General features: G+C 33.5%; 1 protein-coding gene across 4 annotated transcripts in view; it reads left to right on the top strand.

Moving 5' to 3' along the window:
- The window catches only part of C13H8orf34 (chromosome 13 C8orf34 homolog), a 395,548-nt gene that overhangs the window by 110,503 nt on the left and 263,095 nt on the right, over positions 1 to 21,950 (top strand). For all 4 annotated transcript variants that reach the window (XM_026012287.2, XM_072734592.1, XM_026012273.2 and 1 more), the window contains exon 6: positions 21,061 to 21,233. In XM_026012287.2, the coding sequence (XP_025868072.1) occupies positions 21,061 to 21,233 (173 nt within the window). The remainder of the gene's footprint in view (positions 1 to 21,060; positions 21,234 to 21,950) is intronic.

Genomic DNA, 21,950 nt, shown 5'->3' with positions numbered 1-21,950 from the left:
TAACAGAGCATAGGAATTATATGAGTCCCCTGCACAAAATGCAGTTTGAGGCTCAATATCATCATTCTAGTTGAGCTACAGTTGAACTTTTTGTCACGTGGTATCATCATTACTGACAGCATCATAGCAAACCTGTTCACAGGAAAACTAACTATTCTTCCTACTGAATCTTAAGAAAACTATCCCCCATTTATCTTCATGAAGTAGATACATATAATGTATCAATAATATCCTTAAAACTATTTATGCTTTATTTATGCTATGTTCACCAAAGGCTATCAACAGAGTACAAAAATAACTTCTAGATTATGAGGAATATTTGCAAATCATATATATATTATAAGAGACTGATATCCAAAATATATAAAGAGCTCCTGCAATTCAACAATAAAACAATTTACCTGATTTCAAAAAAAAAAAACTTCAATAGACATTTCTCCAAAGATGATGTACAAATGGCCAGCAAGCATATGAAAAAATCCCCATATCACTCATCATTGGAGATATGTAAATCAAAACCACCATGAGATACCATCTCAAACCCTTAGGATGACTACTATCAGAAAACCCCCAGAAAATAATAAGCATTTGTGAGGATGTAGAGAAATCGGAACATTTGCAGTTCCTAAAAACATTAAAGATAAAATTACCAGATGATCCAGCAGTCCTATTTCTAGGTATATATCCAAAAGAATTGAAAGCAGGATCTCTGAGAGTTATTTGCACATATTTTAGCCTTATTCACAATAGTGAAAAGGTAAAAGCAACCAAGAGTCCACTGATGGATGAATAGATAAACAAAATGTGATGTATACATGTGATGGAGTATTATTCAATCTTAACAGGAAGGAAGTCTTGCCAGGTGCTAGAACATGGATGAACCTTGAGGACATTATACAAAATGAAAAAAAGTCACAGAGAGATATAGACTATCTAATTCCAGTTATAGGAGTTATATAAAATAGAATAATAGAAACAGAAAATAAAATGGTAGTTGCCAGGAACTGGGAGGAGTGGGACATGGGAGTTTTTTAATGGGTGTAGGGCTTCAGTTTCACAAGATGAAAGAGGTCCTCTCAACACTGGTTTGCACAGCATCATGAATGTACTTAACATTACTGAATTGTATACTTAAAAATGCTTTGAGATAGTACATTTGTTTTACTATAATTTAAAACAATGTACTCTTACAATAAATAAAATCATTAGTTTCATAGGAGTTCCTTGAATAATGTCTGCTGACCTAGGCAGATATCATAACCCAAAAGCTAAGGTTGGTTGGAACAATTCCACAGAAGTCTAAATAGTGAAGTATAGGACAGAGCTCCCTGGTGTTCTGGTGTAAGTAAAAGATACATTTTAGAGTATTTAGCATTATAGACAGTTTGCATATCTTTTAGACAAATCATCATTTAGACATCTCATTTCACTAACTTTGTTAACTATTGAATGACAGCTTGAGTTTCTAGGCCTTGAATTTTTAAATAGGTATAATAATAATAATAATGGATGTAATAATAATGAACTATTTAGTGCATACTATATTCTAGACTTTGGGATAAACATTTCTTATAGATTATACCATTTTATCCTAATGAAAAAAATATATTTGTTAAGAACTTACTGCATGCCAGGCAGTGTTCTAAATTATATACCTGCAGTATCTTAAATATTTACTAATATCCTATGAAATTAGATACTATTATTCCCATTTGACAAATGACAAAATTGGGATGCAGAGAGGTTAACAAACTTACCAGAGGTTATATTACTGAAAATAGAGGTGGGACACAGACTCAGGCACATTAACCTCACAGACCATGTTCTGAATTATGTCATGTATATGATATAGTTACTGTTAGTTATCAGACTAATAGATGAAAAAAATCAGAGCTCTTAGGGTTTTATAAGTTCCCCCTTCATCCCACAGTAAATGGAAGAACTGGAAATCAAATCCAGTTAGTTTATACTCCAAAGTCTATACTCATAGTCTCTTCAGTGGATTATGCCAGTGTAGTTCCTATTACAGGTGCCTGGTGCAGAATAATCACTTAATAATTACTAATTAATAATTATATTATTAATATAATAGTAATTAATAATTACTATCTTTATTAGAAATTCTTTGTTCACAGTGCCTACTAAGTCTGCACAAAGCTTTTGGGAAATAATTGTGTAATAGCTGGAAGTAAATATGTTCCATTTCTCTAATCCAGTTTTGTGGCCTTTTACCATACTTCTTACTATCAAGACATTCTCCTTGAGTTATTTTATTATATTAAGAACTCTAATTCTAGTATGATAGAAATCTAGGAAGGGAGATAGACAGGGTAGTGTTCATGTTCTCAAATAATGTTTCAACATGTAAGTTAAGTATACATGAGACCATCCAAAAGACTAACTAGGTGCATAATAATGGATAATATTTATTAAGCATATAGTATATAACAGGTACTATGTCAGGTGCCTTAAGTACATGTTCTTTTTTTTTAAGATTTTATTTACTTATTCATGAGAAACACAGAAGCAGAGATAGGAGAAGCAGGCTCCATGCAAGGAGCCTGATATGGGACTCGATCCCAGGACTCCGAGATCACGCCCTGAGATGAAGGCAGATGCTCAACCGCTGAGCTACCCAGGTGTCCCTTAAGTACATTTTCTTATTAACATTCACAAAAGCCCTATGAGAAAGTTCTTATATCATTTCTACACATAATACAGTTGAAACCCATGGAGTTTGGTAACCTGTGTAATTTTACAGATACAGATAAAATACTGTATAATTCAGGTTTGAGTATGAATTTAACTCCAAAACCCTTTTTTCTTAAATACTATATTATGTTGCCTCACTAAGAAGTAAGAAGCTCCAAGAGAGACTATTTTTTATTATTTCAGACTGCTTATATGATACAAGTAACATTGAAATCTGGTACAGACATAATATGCTATGGGCTTTCTAGCCACCTGGTGATTGCCTTCACTAAGCATACCAACGGAAGGACTAAAAACTTAACTCCTTTAAAGATAAGATATTTTTTCACTACACAGATTTGTTTTGTTATTGACTTTCCATTTCTATTCATTTCTCCCCAAGCAAACAAATCTGGATTGCATTCCGCACGTGTGTGTGTATGTGTGTATGTGTGTGTGTGTGTATGTGTGAATATGTGTATGTGCTGGCATGTGTATAGTTATTTGGAGAATGGTTTTGGGATTTAGGGCATACTTACATTCTTATGATCCTTTGTCTTGTTTCTGTGTTACAGAATCTCTTGCCCACCCACATGTGACCACCTGCATGTGTATCATATATTTTTGGCAGTAGAGGAAAATCCATAAAACTGCTTAATATCTTGTGTTGGTCATACGTTTGATCTGTAACAAGCAATAGTCTTAATATTAAGGGAGACTACTAGTATGATTATTGTTCATGTTTTGTCTTAAAAACCTATCTCTCAAAAATGAGATGTGAAAAATGACAATCAAGGAAAAATATTTGCAGTTTACATCACAGGTAAAGCTAAATTAAGCTTAATAGAACAGAGGATAAAAGGCCTAAATTCCACTAAAAATGAACCATATAAATTCCTCACAGAAAAAACATGAAAATGTTTCTTAATCATATGAAAAGATACTAGGCTTCATTCAGAATAGGAGAAATCAAAAGTAAACACTACTGCTTACCTATCAGATTTTTAAAAATTCCCAAGTTAATTAAAATACCTTGTTGGTGAGACCGTGAGGAAACAGGCACTTTCAGACATTGCTGGTGAGAATGCAAAATAGTATAAACACAATGGAGGAAAAATTTTCAACATTTAAAAAACTTCATGTGCTGTACTTTTTGATCAAATGATCCTGTTTCCTTGACTGTATTCCAAAGACACACTGGCAAAAATATGAAAAGACCTATGCGTGAGATTATACCTTGTCATGATACTGTAATAGCAAAATTAAATATTTTAATAGCAAAACAGCTTACTAAAAGAAAAATACCGGATATATTATAGTACATCCACACAATAGAATATTATATAGCTGTAAAAATGAAACAATACCTCTCTAGAAACTTCATTTTTTTGGATAATCACAACTTTGTTTTTTTAATTTTTGTGTATATATATATATATATATATATATATATATATATATATATTAAGATTTTATTTATTTACTCATGAGAGACACAGAAAGGCAGAGACACAGGCAGAGGGAAAAACAGGTTCCACGCAGGGAGCCTGATGTGGGACTCAATCCAGGGTCTTCAGGATCGCGCCCTGGGCTGAAGACAGTGCTAAACTGCTGAGCCACTCAGGCTGCCCCAATTTTTGTATATTTTTAATTGGAGTTCGATTTGCCAACATGTAGTATAACACACAGTGCTCACCCCGTCAAGTGCCCCCCTCCGTGCCCATCACCCTGTCATCCCATCCCCTTGCCCACCTCCCCTTCCATTACCCTTTGTTCATTTCCCAGAGTTAGGAGTCTCTATAGAGACTTCAGAACCAGAATTTTTGGCATGAGGAAAGGAAACACAGATGTAGGACCAGTATTAAGTAAAAATCCTATAAATCTGTTGTGAAGAGGAAGCATCATTAAGAACTCATATTTTTAAATGAAAAAGGCAAGAAGAGGAAATATGTTTGTAAGTGCGCTACCATTTATCTGAGTAAGTGTAAGAAAATATAGATACATATTTATTTATATTAAAACCAAAATAACAAGAGCAAAATCTGTCATACTGTGAAACACACACACACAGCTGTTTTTTTTTTTAAAGTTACCTATAGAAAGGTGTAGAGAGAGAGGATAGGGATAGAGGCTTGATTTCTTAGAAATGCGAATATATATGCATTTGGGACCATTTAAATATATAATTTTAAAACAAAATCTTAAAACAGTAATTTCTAATAATGAAAAGCAAAATGAAACAAATCAGCACAACTGTGTTTCAGGTTGATGGTGTAAACACGCTGAAATAAAATACTCCCAGTTATTATAAACACAGTGACTTGATTGTTATCTGTTCCCTAAGGACAGAAGGAACAGCAGTAAACTTTTAAATTGTTTTTGGCAATTGTATCATTGATGGATAGTGTTGGCATTACTACAAAGAGATTATTGTCTATGCATTGTGTGATATAGTGAAGAAGTAATTATGTTGATATCCTTAAGAACCAGAATTTTTGGCATTGGGAAAGAAAATACAGGTGTAGGACCAATATTAAGTAAAAATCCTATAATTCTGTTTTGAAGAGGAAGCATCATTAAGAACTCATATTTTTTTGATGAATCACTAAATTCTACACCCGAAACTAGTATTACACTGTATGTTAATTTAAGTGGAATTTAATAACTACTTTTTGAGAAAGGAAAAAGAACTCCTATTTTTTAATTTTTAAAAATAAAATGCGCTCCCCACTGGCACTGAGCACAACTGGAAAACAGATACTATTTTCTGAATATCATTCTCTGTTTCTTTTTAAAGATTTTGTTCATTTATTCATGAGAGACACACAGAGAAAAAGAGAGAGAGAGGCAGAGACACAGGCAGAGGGAGAAGCAGGCTCCATGCAGGGAGCTGGATGTGGGACTTGATCCGGGGTCTTCAGGATCATGCCCTGGGGCTGAAGGTGGCGCTAAACCGCTGAGTCACCTGGGCTGCCCAATATCATTCTCTATTAAAAGGAACTCTTTTAATTTCTCTTTGGAGAAATGACTGAATCTAGGGCTGCAGCTAATAAAGTATGCATTGTGCCTGGATTATCTTTTAGTGTCAGGAAGTAACGATGCAATCAAAGAATGATGGAATGTTTTGAAAAGACATGAGAGCCTATTTGTAGGAGCTCCTTCTAGGAACTTTTTAAAGCCTAAAAATAATGATACTAGTATATATGTAGTCCATCCAATAAAATAATAATCCATAAGCCATTCTGATATACATGCATACACACACAAATGGAGGTGAAAGGGAGACTCATTCTCACAGTAGAGTACCAACAAATAAATTTAGAAGGAACTGTGAAATTAGAAAATCACAAATTGGCAACCATCATAGTAATTGATGCAGGGAAGGGTCAGCAAACAATGTTAAAATTAATAGGTGAAATTTTGATGAATTAGACATTATTTACATAGAGACAGAGTTACTCCCCAGAAGATACTTAATAATTAACAAGGAAGAAGTAGCAGCTTTACAATGAAGAAACATGGAAGACACCACCTTGACCACCTGGCAAGGTTAATATCACTAGTGATAAGAAAAATCAGCATTATATGCCTTTTGATAGGAAAGGAATACATCACTTCTATGCCATTTTTGCCAAAAATGCATGACTTGACTATAATCTTAGGATACATTGGAAAAAGACAAATTGAGGGGCCCCCAAAAAATAATTGACCCACATGTTAAAAAAAACGTAAAGGTCATAAATGTCAAATACTAAAAACTGTTCTACATTAAAGGAGATTAATCAACAAGAACATGGCAATTGAGCGCCATATATGATCCAGGATTCTCTATTGCCATCAGCAACTTTATTCAAATAATTGAGGAAATTTAAAAAAGGTTGATATATTGTGTTGTATTTGTGTTATTTACTGGTTTTGATAATTATACTGGAGCCACAAAAGAAAATGTCCTTCTTTTTAGGAAATATACCCTAAAGTGGTTAGAGGTAAGGAGTATCATATTTGCAACTTACCTTCAAATGGTTCTAGGGAAATTTTATGTATAAATATAAAAAAGAAAGAATATGATACAGCAAAATATTAACCAACAGTGTTGACATTATTACATTAACAACATTTGGGTAATTTAGACAAAAGGCATACAGAAATTCCTTTTTTTTCTTTTCTCAATTTTTGTAAGCCTGAATTATGTCAAAATAAAATATTTAAAACATACATATTTCTTGGATCTGTCTACTGTCCCCCAAATAACAAGTATACCCAGTGTCCAGAATCTAGTCTTAAAATGTATTTACCACTAAAATGAATCGACACCCCTTGAAATAATGACTGATTCTGAGATGGAAGCAAAATGAACCTAAAATAACCTCTCATGCCAGAAAGCAAGAACATGTGAAAGATCACTTGTCTGTGTCAAAGAGCTCAGGAGCCAACTTTAAATAGTGTCCCACTGGAAAGAGTTGAGAAAATTTGACATGAATAATAATTGCAATCCATTGAATAATATGTAACATTTTAAAATTGTTATGTTCATCCAAAAATTAATAATCTTTGAAGTATGTTTGGAGGTCAAAGTTACTACTTTTAAAAACTGATAAAAGAAAAGGGAAATAATCACACATTTAATCTGCCTTTCCTATACAAATTGTACTTCAGAGTAACTAAATATTTGAATGAAGTTTCTCTTTACAGAAGTTTTCCAAGAAACAAATGAATATGGTCTTATAAAACTAGACAGTCACTTTGGCAGTCTCTAGTGAATTAATAGATCTAAGCAATACTTAACAATGCTGCAAACATCAGAATAGAAGAGTCAACAGGATATTATGTGCCTCCAGCTGGAACTATAGTCATCCCCCCTTATCTGTAGGGGATACATTCCAAAACCCCAGTGGAGGCCTGAAACTATGGATAGTACGAAACCCTATGTATTCTATGTTTTTCCTACATGCACATGTATTATAGAGTTTAATTTATAAATTATGCAAAGAGATTAACAACAATAATAAATAAAACAAACAGCAATATATAAAAGTTATGTGACTCTAGTCTCTCTCAAAATATTTTATTGTACTGTACTCACCCTTCTTGTGATGATGAGAGATGTTAAAATGCCTATGTGATGAGAGAAGTGAGATGAATGATGTAGGCATCGTGACATGATGTGAGGCTACTGTTGATGTTATGATGATATGTCAGAAGGATCAATTACTTCTGGATGTAGTTGATTGTGGGTAACTAAAACCACAGATAAGCGTTGGGGGGGGGTGTTAGTGTAGAATCATTCTTTCCAAAGCAATGTTGCTGGGAGCAACAGCAACAGCAACAAAAACTTTATCCAAAACTAACTAGTAATTTACAGCAATTACAAGGGGCAGAGGGACCCTTCAGGCCATATCACAGGAATGTAAAGGGGAAAATCCAGACTGCAGAAATCTCACAGGACAAAGAATTTGGTTTTTTTGAACAATAGCAACAACAAAATTATGGGAGAAAAAATGAGACATAGGAGGAAAACCTGTAGATTAAAAGAGACATAAAAGTCAGTCACATCATATAAAGTCTTGTGTAGAATCTGACTTGTACAAACAGATAACTTCTCTGAGATAATCAAGGACATTTGAAAACTAATAAGATATTTGTTGATATTAAAGAATACTGTTACTTTATTGTTGAAAGTGATGATGGTATTTATTTACAAAAGCACTCTCCCTTTTTAGAGATATATACTTGGCCATTTACAAATGACATGATACAGTGAATGGGATTTGCTTTGAAATGATTTGGGCAGAGAAGGGGGGATGTGGAAGGGATGTGGATGGAGATAGGATGAAATGAGTTTATCCATGAGTTGATAATTGATGAAAATGTGTATGACTTTAAAGGGGTTTATATTGCTCTTCTACTTTTTTATTAGAAAGAAAGTTCCCATAATAAAGATCAAAATGTTTTGGATCACAGGTGTGAGGGTGTGGAAGATAGTGGAGGAGAGGAGGAAAGATAATGTTGGGTCTCTATTAAGTCTAGCAAGTATGCTAAGGGCTTTTTGATGTGTTATTGAATTTAGTTTTGGGACCAGCCCAATGAAGTGGTTGTGTTTTTCCTGTTTTATTGGTAAGGAAACTAAGACTAACATGATTAAGTGATTTGCTGAAGATCTCAGAAGTAGTACTTGGTAGAGCTAGAATAAATACTTCCCTCTGGCTTCTGGTTGTTCATCTGACTCCACATCCATGTTTTCCCTTACACTATGTACCATATTCCACAATGAAAGGGGAAATGCTAAAATGGGTTTAATGCATTATTTTAACGACTTTATCAAGATAATAATTCATATAATAAAATGTAAACTGGTTTTTATTATCTTCAAAGTATATTAGCACAACCTGAGTTTAGAACATTGTCATTATCCCAAAAGAAACCTTGTACCCATTCCCCATCCTGACCAAGCCTATCGTCCCTAGACAACCACTAATTTACCTTCTGTCTCTATAGATTTGCCTATTCTAGAAATTTCATATAAATGCAGTCAAACAAATGTGTTCTTTTGTGACTGTCTTCTTTCACTTAGCATAATGTTTCAAGGTTCAATGATGTTGTAGCTCATATCGGTATTTCATTCCTTTTTGTTGGTGAGTAACATACATCCTACTGTATGGATAGGCTAATTTAGTTCATTCACTCATCAATTTATGGACATTTGAGTTGTTTCCACTTTTCAGCTATTCTGAACAGTGTTTCTCTGAATATTCATGTATACGTTTTTGTGTGGATGTGTGTTTTCATTTCTTTGGGCATATATGTAGGGAATGGAAATGCTGGCTCAGATGTTACTCTGTTTAAACTCTTTGAAAAACTGCCAAACTATTTTTCACAGTGACAGCACCATTTTACATTCCAGCCAGCAAGTGTGAGGGTTCCAATTCCTCCATATTTGCTAGTGCTTGTCTTTTAATTTATAGTCATCCTCATGGATGTGAAGTAGTATTTTATTGTGGTCTTGACTTACATTTACATATTCCAATGACTAGCAGTGTTGATAAAGCATTATGAACCATTGAATCATACATTACCTAAGTTTTGTCATTTTTTTTAAATTCACTGTACATATCAAGTACCTTCTGTATGCCAGAAAAGAAGAAATGATAGCTCATTTTTTTTGTCACTGTAGATAAGAATGCTAGTAGTAGTGGGTTTGTTGATGAAAAGATAAATTCTCTTCTGATTGCTTTTATTTTCCCATTGAACTAAAAAGTAACATAATCAGCTAAGAATCAGGAGAGAGACACGAAATGTTGAAATTAACTGAGGAATAAAAATGTGTTTGAACTGAAAGAGAAAAACACAACCAAATGAATTTCAATCTACCAATTTGGCATGAGCATTTTTAACATTACTAGGTAAAGCAGAATTTCTAAGCGTTATGTTATTTATACTTCCACCAACAGTTTATAAAATTTTTGCTCCTAATCCTTGCTCACATTAGCTGTCATCAAACATTTCAATGAAAATTGTTTCTTATAGATTCAATTAGTGCTTTTATAATTTTCAATAAGATTGGATGCCTGCTTGTCTCTCTTGCCCATATTTTTTGCCAGCATTTTTTTCTTTAGATTTGTGAATTCTATATTCTGGATGTCAACTCTTATTGGTTATATGTTTCTAAAATATATTCTCTAAGTTTGAGGCTTGTCATCACTTTTTAAATAGTCCTTTCTATTAACAGACATTTTTAACATTAACTTGTAATATTGTTTTAAGAAAGACTTTCCTACTTGATGTCATGAAAATAGTTATTTTTTATTTTCTCCTAAAAGTTCTGTTTTTTACATTTAGGTATTTCATCTACTTGAAATTATTTTTTTTAATATGGGAAGAAGTTGGGACATATGTTCCCCATATGGATAATATATTTCCTATAACTTTATTGAAAAATTCATTATGTGTCCATCAGTATGCATGCTTCTGTTACTTGTCTTATTTCTGGGCCCTCTTTTTCTTCTATTGGCTTATTTTGCTTACTTCTGTTATTTCATTTGGTTTGGAGTTGTATTTTAGATTGATATGAGGGGATTGACATTATTTCTGAGTTATTCCACTGTGAACATGGCATATTTCCATTTAATTAAATATTATAATGTTACATGATAAAGTCATATAGTTTCATTCAATAAAGCCATGCAAATTTTATTAAATGATTCTTAGATAACTTTCTACTTTGGGCTATTACTTTAAATGGTTTTATAAATGACCATTTTAATATGCTGTAATGTAGGAATGAAAATTATTTTTCTAATTTTATCTTATATTCTGTAAACTTGCCAAACTCATTTATTATAAACTGCCTCTCTCTGAATTCTTTTGATTTTTCTATATAGAGAAACATATGTGACTGATGATAGTTTTGTTTCTTCCTCTCCACTAAGTGGTAAGATTGATGTGAGGTGACTACATTAAATATTCCCATTAGAAAAGGGAAATAATGAGAGATTTATAGAAATTATTGGTTTGTATAGGCACATATTAGGTATTCCTATCCAAGGCATTAGGAAGTGTTCTTTAATTGGGTCCCAGTTCTTTTCTGTAGGAGTGAGAACTAGGTTCCCTGAGAGTCTCCATCTGTCATTTTCCATAGCTGTGGCTTCTTCCTGTAGATCTTTCTTTCTTCTTTTCTTTTCTTTCCTTTTCTTCTTTCTTTCTTTTTTTTTTGTGTGTGTGTTTTTGTGTTTTGTGTGTGTGTGTGTGTGTGTGTGTGTGTGTTTGTTAATGTCTTTGGCCACTTCTGAAGAGGGCAAGATACCATTGAGCAACTTTTTCAGCTTCTTTCCTGTAGAAACATGGTGGCCCCAAGGGGTGTTTACATCTTGTAGTCTCAGTGCCTTTTACTTCAGGTGCTTTTTGCCAATTCAACTGTTTTAAATAATTTTGAGGTTTTCTTTGTTTTTGATTTCTCTCACCTTCTTGTGCCAAAAACCACATTCACAATTATTTTCAGGACCTGCATCTCTCTACAGATTTCATTAATGGTATTTTAGATGTTGTGAAAAAACATCCTAAATAAGATGCCTTCTTAATTTTTTCAGAAGTCTTAATGAAGGGCCTTAGAACCACATCCTTGATTTCTTCACTTTTCTGAGGCCTTTTCTTTCTGGCAGGGCCATGAATTTAATATTTATACAAGGATTATCTTAGTTTAAAAATCTTGAGCTGTCAAGAAAGGCTGGATATAAGAAGCTTGGCCAGACTTTTAATATTTCCTCTACATTTTGCTTGCAAATTGGTGAGTTATTTTTTGCACTCATCTATTTCTTGAAGAAACTTATCATATGTAGCTAAAAGCAAGTAAGTAATGTTTACAGATTTTTTTCTTAGATATCTCTTTGTGCAATTTTGAAACTTCATTTGATCACTTTTTATCTTAACCAGAGATGGCAGTTTTACCAAATGATTAATACCACATAACACTGGCCTCCATTTTCCAGCCTCTTATAATAATTTCCTCACTGTTTTTACAGCCAACATCTACCACTGTATCCCAAAGCCAATGAGATATATTTTAAGTTTTTATTAAGCAATATTCTACTTCTAGGATTAGTTTGTTTCAGTTAGCTATAGCTGTGTAATGTTTTGCCCCAAAACTCAGAGGCTTGAAACAATAAAATTAATTTTTCCTAATTTCCTGGAATTCAGCTGACCTATGCTGGATCTTGGTTGGATGGGTTCAACATATCTCAATTGGAGTTTCTTATGTGTCTGGAGTTTGGCTACTGTCAGCTGATATAGAGTGGGCTTGTTTGTTGTCATTCAGGTGTGTTACAAATGTTTCTTATCTTCATTTTGGGGCTAGTGGACTAGCATAGACATACCCTTCTCATAAGGATGGCAGAAATACAAGAGAAAAAGTAGAAACATGTAAAGTATCTTAAGGCCTAGGCTTCTTTTTTTTTTTTCAAATATTTTTTAATTTAAATCCAATTAATTAACATAGAGTATATTATTAGTTTCAGAGGTAGAGTTCAGTGATTCATCACTCTTATATAGTACTCATGCTCATTAATCATGTGCTCTCCTTAATATCCATCATCCAGTTACCCCATTCTCCCACTACCTCCCCTCTAGCAACCCTCAGTTTGTTTTAATAGAATGTCTCTTATCAAAAAGGAGATAGCAAGTGTTAGCAAGAATGTGGAGAAAAGGGAACCCTTGTATACTGTTGATGGGAACGTAACCTCATATGGCTACTATAGAAAGCAGCATGGGGGTGCTGCTAAAACATAAAACTATGATTTAGCAATTCCACTTCTGAGTATGTATCTAAAGGAAATGAAATCACTTTCTCAAAGGGATATCTGACTTCCATGTTTACTGCAGTATTATTTGCAATAGCCAAAACATGAAAACAATCTAGATTGCCTATTGATAGATGAATAAAGAGAAAGTGATTATTTACATATATATGTATATATCGTATACTTATGATATATAATATAATGGAATATTATTCAGTCAAAAAAGGAAGGAAATCCTGCCATTGTCATTGTGACAATGTGGATGAACCTTGAGGGCATTATGTTAAGTGAAATAAGTCAGCCAGAGAAAGACAAATATTCTATAACCTCACCAGTTTGTGAAATCTAAAAAAAAAAAAAAAAACCCTAACCTATAAAAAGAGAGTAGAGTGCTGATTGGCAGAGGTCAGGGTGTGGGAGAAATGGGTGCAAGTGATCAGATGTAGACTTCCAGTTATAAGATAAACAAGATCTGAGGATCTAATGCACAGTGTGGTGACTAAGGTTTTCAGCACTATATTGTATACTTGAAAGTTGCTTTAAAAAGTGGATCTTAAAAGTTCTCACTACACACACACACACACACACACACACAATGATAATTATGTGAAGTGATGAGTACATTAGCTAACCTTATCGTAATCATTTTGCATTATATGTGTATGTCAAATCATTATGCTATACAGTAAACATATATGTCAATTATATCTCAAAGCTGGAAAAAAATAAAAGAAGGGACAGTAGGAAAAAAGCTTTTAACTATCTGCTTACATTACTTTCTTTAAACTCTAATTCAAGTTCAGTGTGTGGATTGCTTTAACAGTGATTATTAAAATAAACATTTAATGCAAATTTGTGTTAAACATTTAATGTGTGATTATGTGTTCCATAACTTTCCTTTTGTGAACTGGTAGGATTAAAATAATTTACTCAAAAGCTTAAGAGTTTGTAAGAAATATTTAATGATTTTAAATAGATTGCATTGCACCTTGTAGACCTTCTTTTTATATAGCTTAAAAATGTATTAGTGTTGTCCATGAATCTTTTATATGATTTTTAGTAAAACATAAAGATACTTCATAATTTACCACATTTGCATTGATTTTCATTCTATGAATTATTTTTAATTCATTTATACAAATTTTATGCCTATTTTATGAAATCATAATTATGCTAGTAATTATGGAGAAAACAAAGGAATTTAAGATGTGATCTCAGGCTTCCATAAACATCTTGTTTTATTAAGAAGAGAAAACAAATTTCTGGGGAAGATGACAGAGTCGGAGGATCCTAGGCTCAGCTCATACCACAGAGACACCTAGATAACACCCACATTAAATAATAATGTAAATAATGCAGAAAACAACCCGAAGATTGGAAGAACAGACTCCTCACAGTTGGACTTAGAGAAGAGGACACGTTGAAAGTGGTAGGAAGGGTGGAGACATGGTCAGGAACCCAGAACATCCATCCATAGCAGAGAGAGGTACCATAGGCACAGAGGAGGAGAAAGGAGCAGAGCCCATACCAGGCACCCCAGGCATAGGGGACGTGCAGTGGGAAAAACAAAAACAAAAACAACAACAACAAAAAACTTTGGCTTTGGGACCAGAGGGGCTTAACTTTGAGAGTTCTTATACTCAATGGCACTAAACACCTGGAACTTTAAAAAATCAGTGGGCTTGGCTCTGGGAGAGAAAGAGGGTGATAGGAAACTGAGTTCCACCCTAAAAGAGACAAACAGCCCTACTGAGATACAGTATAGAAGCAGCAGTTTGGAAAATACCTGAGATTTATTTGCTGATCTCAGAACATGTGCTGGAGGGGCAGGGATCTTTAGGAGACTTCTCCAGAATAAAGAGGCTGGTAGGAACCATTCCCCCTGACCCCACCCCTCACTGGCGTAAATACATGGACACCTGCTGGAGCCAGTGAGAACATTCTCCACCTAGATTGCTAACACTGTGCCCTGCCTCCCCCACTTTCTCCTATGGATGCACCTTCTTCAATTCACCTTTGGCAGGAGTCCATGCAAAGAAGGGCCACAATCCTGTCAGTATGCAAATAGCCTCAAAGGATGCCATCACCACTCCAAAGTGACCCAGTGTTGACAAAGTACAACATACTTTCATGATATAAATCCTCAACAAAGTAGGTTTAGAGAGAACATACTTCAATATAATAATGACCATATGCATAAAAACCACAGCTAATCTCATACTCAATGGCAAGGAGCTGAAAGCTTTCCCTTAAGATCAGGAACAAGACAAGGACATTAACTCACCGCTTTTACCCACTATGGCACTGGAAGTCCTAGCTACAGCAATTAGACAGGAAAAAGAAATAAAAATGCACCCAAATAGGCAAGAAGTCAAACTTTTACTGTTTGTAGACGACATGGTACCATACATTAAAAACCCTAAAGGCTCCACCAAAGAACTACTAGAACTGATAAATGAATTTGGTAAGGTCACTGCATACAAAATCAATATACAAAAGTCTATTGCATTTCTATACACTAATAACAAAGTAGCAGAAGGAGAAATTAAGAAAACAATCTCACAATTGTACCAAAAATAATAAAAGACCTAAGAATAAACTTAACCAAGGAAGTAAAAGGACTGTACTCTGTAAACTATAAAACACCGATGAAGGTAGCTGGAGATGACACAAACAAATGGAAAGATAGTCCATGCTCATGGATTGCAAGAACAAATATTGTTAAAAATGTTCATATTAAAAAAAACTTCATATTACCCAAAGAAATCTATAGATTTAATGCAATCCCTATCAAAATACAAAGAGCATTTCTCATGTAACTATAACAAATAATCCTAAAATTTTCATGGAATCACGAAAGACTCCAAATAATCAAAGTAATCTTGAAAAGAATGAAAAAAAAAAAGAAAAGCATGAACAAAATTGGAAGGTATCACAATCTCCAATTTCAAGATATACTACAAGGCTTGTAGTAATCAATGCAGTATAGTCATGGCACAAAATAGGCACATAGATCAGTAGAACAGAATAGAGACCCCAGAAATAAACCTCCTGTTATATGGTCAATGACTCTGACAGAGGAGGCAAGAATATTAAATGGGAAAAAATATTTTTAAGAAATTATGTTGGGAAAACTGGACAACAGCTTGAAAAGAATGAAACTGGACCATTTTCTTACACCACACACAAAAAATAAACTCAAAATGGATTAAAGACCTAAGTGGTCTAGGCAATCCTAGAAGATAACATAGGCAATAATGTATCTGACATTGTCTGTAGCGGTATTTTTCTAGATATGTCTCCTGAGCCATGGGAAACAAAAGCAAAAATAAACTATTAGGACTATATCAAAATAAAAAGCTTCTGCACAGCAAAGGAATCATCAAAACTAGAAGACAAGCTACTGAACAGGAGAAGATAATTGCAAATAACATATCTAATAAAGGGTTAGTGTCTAAAAATATAAAGACAATGCAATTCAACACCAAAAAGCAATAATCCAATTAAAAATGGGCCAAAGACATGAACAGACATTTCTCCAAAGAAGACATACAGATGACCAACAGATACATGAAAAGATGCTCAACATCACTTATGGTCAGGGAAATCTAAGTCAAGACTAAGTGATATCACCTCACACCTATCAGGATGTCTAAAATTAAAAAAAAAATGTTAGTGAGGATATGGAGAAAAAGGAGCTCTCGTGCAGGGTTGGTGAGATTGCAAACTGGTGCAACCACTGTAGAAAACAGTAGGAAGTCAAAAAGATACATGCACCCCTATGTTTACTGCAGCATTATATATAATAGCAAAAATATGGAAGCAACCCAAATGTCCACCAATAGATGAAAGGATAAATATATATAATGTATAATATATATATATATAATTGAATATTACTTAGCCATAAAAAATAATGAAATCTTGCTATTTGCAACAACATGGATGGCTCTAGGGAATATAATGCTAAGTGAAATAAGTCAGTGAGAGAAAGACAAATACCATATATTTCACTCATATGTGGAATTTAAGAAACAAACCAAATAAAGAAAAAAAGAAAAAGAAAAAAAGCAGACTCACATAGAACAAATTGGGGGCCACCAGAGGGACAGTGGGTTGGGAGGATGGGCAAAATAATTGAAGGGGGATAAGAGGACACTTCTCATGATGACCATTGAGTAATGTGTAGAATTGTTGAATCACTGTATCATCCACCTGAAACTAATATAACGCTATGTGTTAATTATAGTGGAATTAAAAAATAAACAAAAACAAAAAAACAAATAATGTGGAGTATGATCAAATGTGATAAAGTAGTCTGAGCAGTTGAACTCATTGTGAATTAGCCAGTGGGAGTAGGCTACTTGGTGAGAGTAGGTCTGGTTTACTTCTAGGATAGGTTAACTTTCTGCTGATTGAAAATACTAAGCAAATCTGTGATCTTTGGTTGAATTTTTGACCAGAAATGCTTTTCTTATTAAATTTAAAATACTTACTTAAGAATCTCAACCTCTAGAGGCATCTAGCCTTAGGAGGGCAAAGGAATATATATATATACATTTTTAAGGAATAATTAGGATTTAGATTGTTTAGCATTGACATTTTAAATTATTTAAATATACTTAAAATATTTTCAAGAACTTACTGCTTTTAACATGCATTTTAAAATTTCTTTTGCTATGTAATAACATTTGTGGTGTATTGTATATAGTGTTAAGAACTGCTTTCTTCACTGAAATCCTTTTATAAAAATTTGTTTACTTAGCTTAAACAAATATAAGCAATATATCCAAGGAAATATTTGCTGTTTTAATCTATTGCAAGTAAACAGATTACATTCAAAAATTTCTATAGATAAAACATTTTCAAAAAGACATATATATCAAAAGAGCTTTGATCATTCTGACAGAACATGAAGACTCCTAACTCTGGGAAACGAACTAGGGGTGGTGGAAGGGGAGGAGGGTGGGGGGTGGGGGTGAATGGGTGATGGGCACTGAGGGGGGACTTGACGGGATGAGCACTGGGTGTTATTCTGTATGTTGGCAAATTGAACACCAATAAAAAATACATTTATCATTTAAAAAAATGAAAAATAGACAAAGTAGAATCCCATTTTGTCACTTGTAAAATACTCACTTCCTAATTCCTCTGAACCCTGTTTGCCGCACATTGTATTGCTTTGTTCATCAGCTATTTCTCACTGAAAGTCGTGCTACCAGCTAGCGTTAAACAGGCTGCATATCAAGCACTTTATCCTCTATGTTCTACTTTCCAACAGCAATGGCATCTATCATTTTACTTAACTTCCCAGTAAGCAACCAGGGAGTTATTTCTGATTCTGCAGCTCTCAACTTTGATCATACTCAACTCTAAATTCTGTTTCACATTTTTCATTTACAGTGTCCAAACCCACTCCTTTCTGTTGTTACGTGGTCAGTCTCTTTGTCCCCATTCTTATCTTTTGAGCCTATAATAGGACAGATCTCCAACCCCAATTGTTTCTTTACATAAATGAGATTAATAACATTGAACTAATTATCAAAACCTTTTTAATACTCTATCTATAAAATTAAACTTCAAAGGATGAAAATTTGCCCCATCAAATTTCTGTTCTGTTTACTCTGCCCATATTGACAACCAAGGATCTGTTTTTACCCAACTTGCCCATTCTTGCCATTCTTTTTATCATTTTATCCCCAGATATGTCACACATGTAGAAATGGTTTTAATATAGTCCACACCCTTAAGTAATTGTATCTAGCATATGTACAGAATTCTGTACTTTAACTCTGCTACCAGTGAACTCATTTGATACAATAGGTTTTGTAATTCCCACCATCACTGTTGTACATTTGGACAAAGTGAAATTCACAAAATAAATAACAGTTCAGACATATAGGCCAAAACTGATTCTGAAGCTGTAAATATGTTCATAATTTTGTAAAATTCTAAAGCATGCCTTTACTTCAGTTCATTTTTAAAAACAAATATAGGTTTAAAATTTAGGAATAATGCTGTTAATTTTAATTGCTATACTTCAAATGATATTGGATTGTGACAAGTGAATGTGCCTTTCTAGTAATTTAATCCAATAATTTGATTTCAGACCTGAAAGCCATTATAGTGCTTTGATTTCCTGATTATGGGAACATAAATACAGAAGGAATTCCAATTATTTGCTGTTATACAAACACCTGATAAAATTTATCTGGTACATTTACATGTGGGCTAAGAAATCGGTATTAAGATATCCAACTATTTTCTGTCCCTTGATAGCAGTTGGATAAATATTCATCATATATGTCCTAATCGTATTTAACATGTTGCCTTTGGTGTTGCCTTTGGTGTAATATTAATATTAATTACTATTATAGTGAATGTATTATTATACTATATTTGTATTGTATTGTATTTGTATAATATTTTGGAGAATTGTAAAAACCCAGAAGATCAGGTCTGAATTTTTAAGGAATTATTCAGAAATCTTATAATACTAAAAACTATAGAGAAACATAATTTAAATTAGGTCTGTGTTTCTCAGATCAGGTTATTTTTAAATGCATTTTTTTCTCATTATAAGACAAGTATATATCACAATACTACAAAGACATGGAAACACCAAAAGAAGAAACTAAAATGACCTGTAATCCCTCTGTTCAGATAAAACCACCAAATTTTGGTTTTACCACTGTTTTTCCCAATAAATGAAGCAGTATCTGGCACACAGTGTGTCTTAATAAATATAAGAAAATTAATAAATGAGTAAATTACTGTCTGAGTGATGAGTTATAGATCAACCCGAACAATTGGTTTTCTATTATTCTTTTGTGAATTGCAAGTGCCCCACTTAAGCCTTGATTGTCAAAGTGTCCACTTCAAAGATGGCTAATCTGATAAACACATTATCAACCGCAGTAGACTAGATAAAGGTCCAAGCCACCTCCTCTGGCTGAAGCTCTTTTATTTTAGAGATCTTGGTTGATTTCAATTACTATTCGGGTCACTTGTTTTTTTCTCTCTCCGTGCTTTTAATTCCCATTCTTAGTTTTTAAATTGAACAATAAAGAGTGAGCCCAGAAAACCCTAGGCTTCCACCCTGAACCCCAATAAAAGCAGAACCTCATAATTTCTCTGTTCTCTCTCTCTCTACCTGTGATGTCACTGTATGGCCCCCAGGTGTGCTGTGTAATTCACAGGTCTTATAAGCAATAAATTTCTAATTTTTCAGTTTCCTGATGGTTATTGCTGAAGGGACTCTTGTAATTACAAGAACCACACATTGGTTATTGAGAGGATGAGGCACAAAATATTGATGTGCACTCATATGAATTTTTATTTTTTAAATTATTTTTATTTATTTATTTTTATGTGAATTTTTAAAACAAAACTAAGATCATAGAGTTGGCATGCTTTTACATTTTTCTTCACTTACTGAGATATCTCAAGCAATTACACATATTCAGTATTTTAATACCTTTCAAATTATTAAATGATTTAATTATTCAGAGTATCATTTTAAGAACCACATCATATGCAAATCTATGAAAAGAATCACTTAATTTTTTTTTTAAATTAGTATAGCATACCTGTCATTGATATTGCTCCACTTGTAACTTCCACTGGATCCCTACAAGTCCAAACTATTTCACAATTGGAGGCAATCCATCCTTCCACCATCATCTCTTGATTTTATTTCCTGACTTCATACCAGTTTCCTCATAAGAAGTTATGTACCATTTACAGCAATGCTAAGTTCTTTCACATTTGGAGCCTTACCACACATGTTTCCTTTTGTCACAAATGCTAGTCTCAGCTCCTCCTTCCTGAGAACACATATGCAGCTTTCCAAATCCAAATCACAGATTTCACTCCGGATCCTTTGTCACAGTGACCTTCAGGAGTTAGCACAAATTACATAGAGTAAGTCATCCAATAGAAAATTTAAGTCAATTCAAAAAGAAAAAAAGGAACATTTTGATTTGCCGAGGCAGTTGAAAGTCTAGATAAAATTACTTCCCTGTTGTCCTATTAACAAGAATAAGTTATCTGAGTCAGTACATTCCTTTCTTCTCTTTAGGAAACAGTGGCGTTTAATTCTTCTCTTCTGAGACCCCGTGTAATCGGAGAATGGATTGGTAGAGAAGAGAACGATGCTGACCCACTCGCCGCTGAAATGCTACAGCCCCCAGTTCCAAGAAGTAAAAATGAGCAATGGGAAAATGAAGATAATAGCTCAAGCCCTGCAGGAAGGTGAGATGAGATGCCTTCTAAGATTCTGAATATTTTTCATCGTTAAAAGCTAATGGGGAAATGAATCCAAGTGCGTGATTTCGATGAAATAATTTAGCAATTTTATATAGAAAACTATGTTGGTTCCACATAAGATAAAAATTCATTTCTCTGTTTTAAAATTAAAGTTTTACTAGATCTGCTTTTAGTTTTGGGTTTAATTTTTTTTCTTTATATCTAAGAAAATCACCATCTCTCTGCTACTAAAACCAAATGGAGAAATAATTTCAAAGACCTAGGCTGTCAGTCAAGACCCACTATAATGCTGGGCAGAGAGTGGCTGACCATTAAGAACTGGAGATGGAGGACTTCTCTCTTACCAGAAAGATATAGCTAGTCAACAAGAAGAAGAAAACTATTAAAAGTATAATAGATCACATGAAGCAGAGTTAATATAGAATAAGAGAGAAAAACCTTGGTTTAGAACCATTTAAATTTAGAGTTGCTAACTATGATTGAACATGATTCTTTTCATTTTCCAAGTTTAATTTTGGAAGCATTTATGATTTGTGAATTTGAAAGCCCATATTTCACTTACCCAGTCCTATGATGCTCAAATTGGTGGTGGGAGATTTGCCTAATGTTTCCATATGCTGATAGAAATGAAGCAGTTTTGAAATGTCCAGATCATATTTATTAGAAAAAATTATATTCAGAACAACCTTTTTCTTGTTTTAT

The sequence above is a fragment of the Vulpes vulpes genome, chromosome 13 (genome assembly GCF_048418805.1).
Source record: "Vulpes vulpes isolate BD-2025 chromosome 13, VulVul3, whole genome shotgun sequence".
NCBI classification, from domain to species: Eukaryota; Metazoa; Chordata; class Mammalia; order Carnivora; family Canidae; genus Vulpes; species Vulpes vulpes.
Note: the sequence above shows the minus strand (reverse complement) of the source record. Positions and strands in the feature narration are given on the sequence as shown.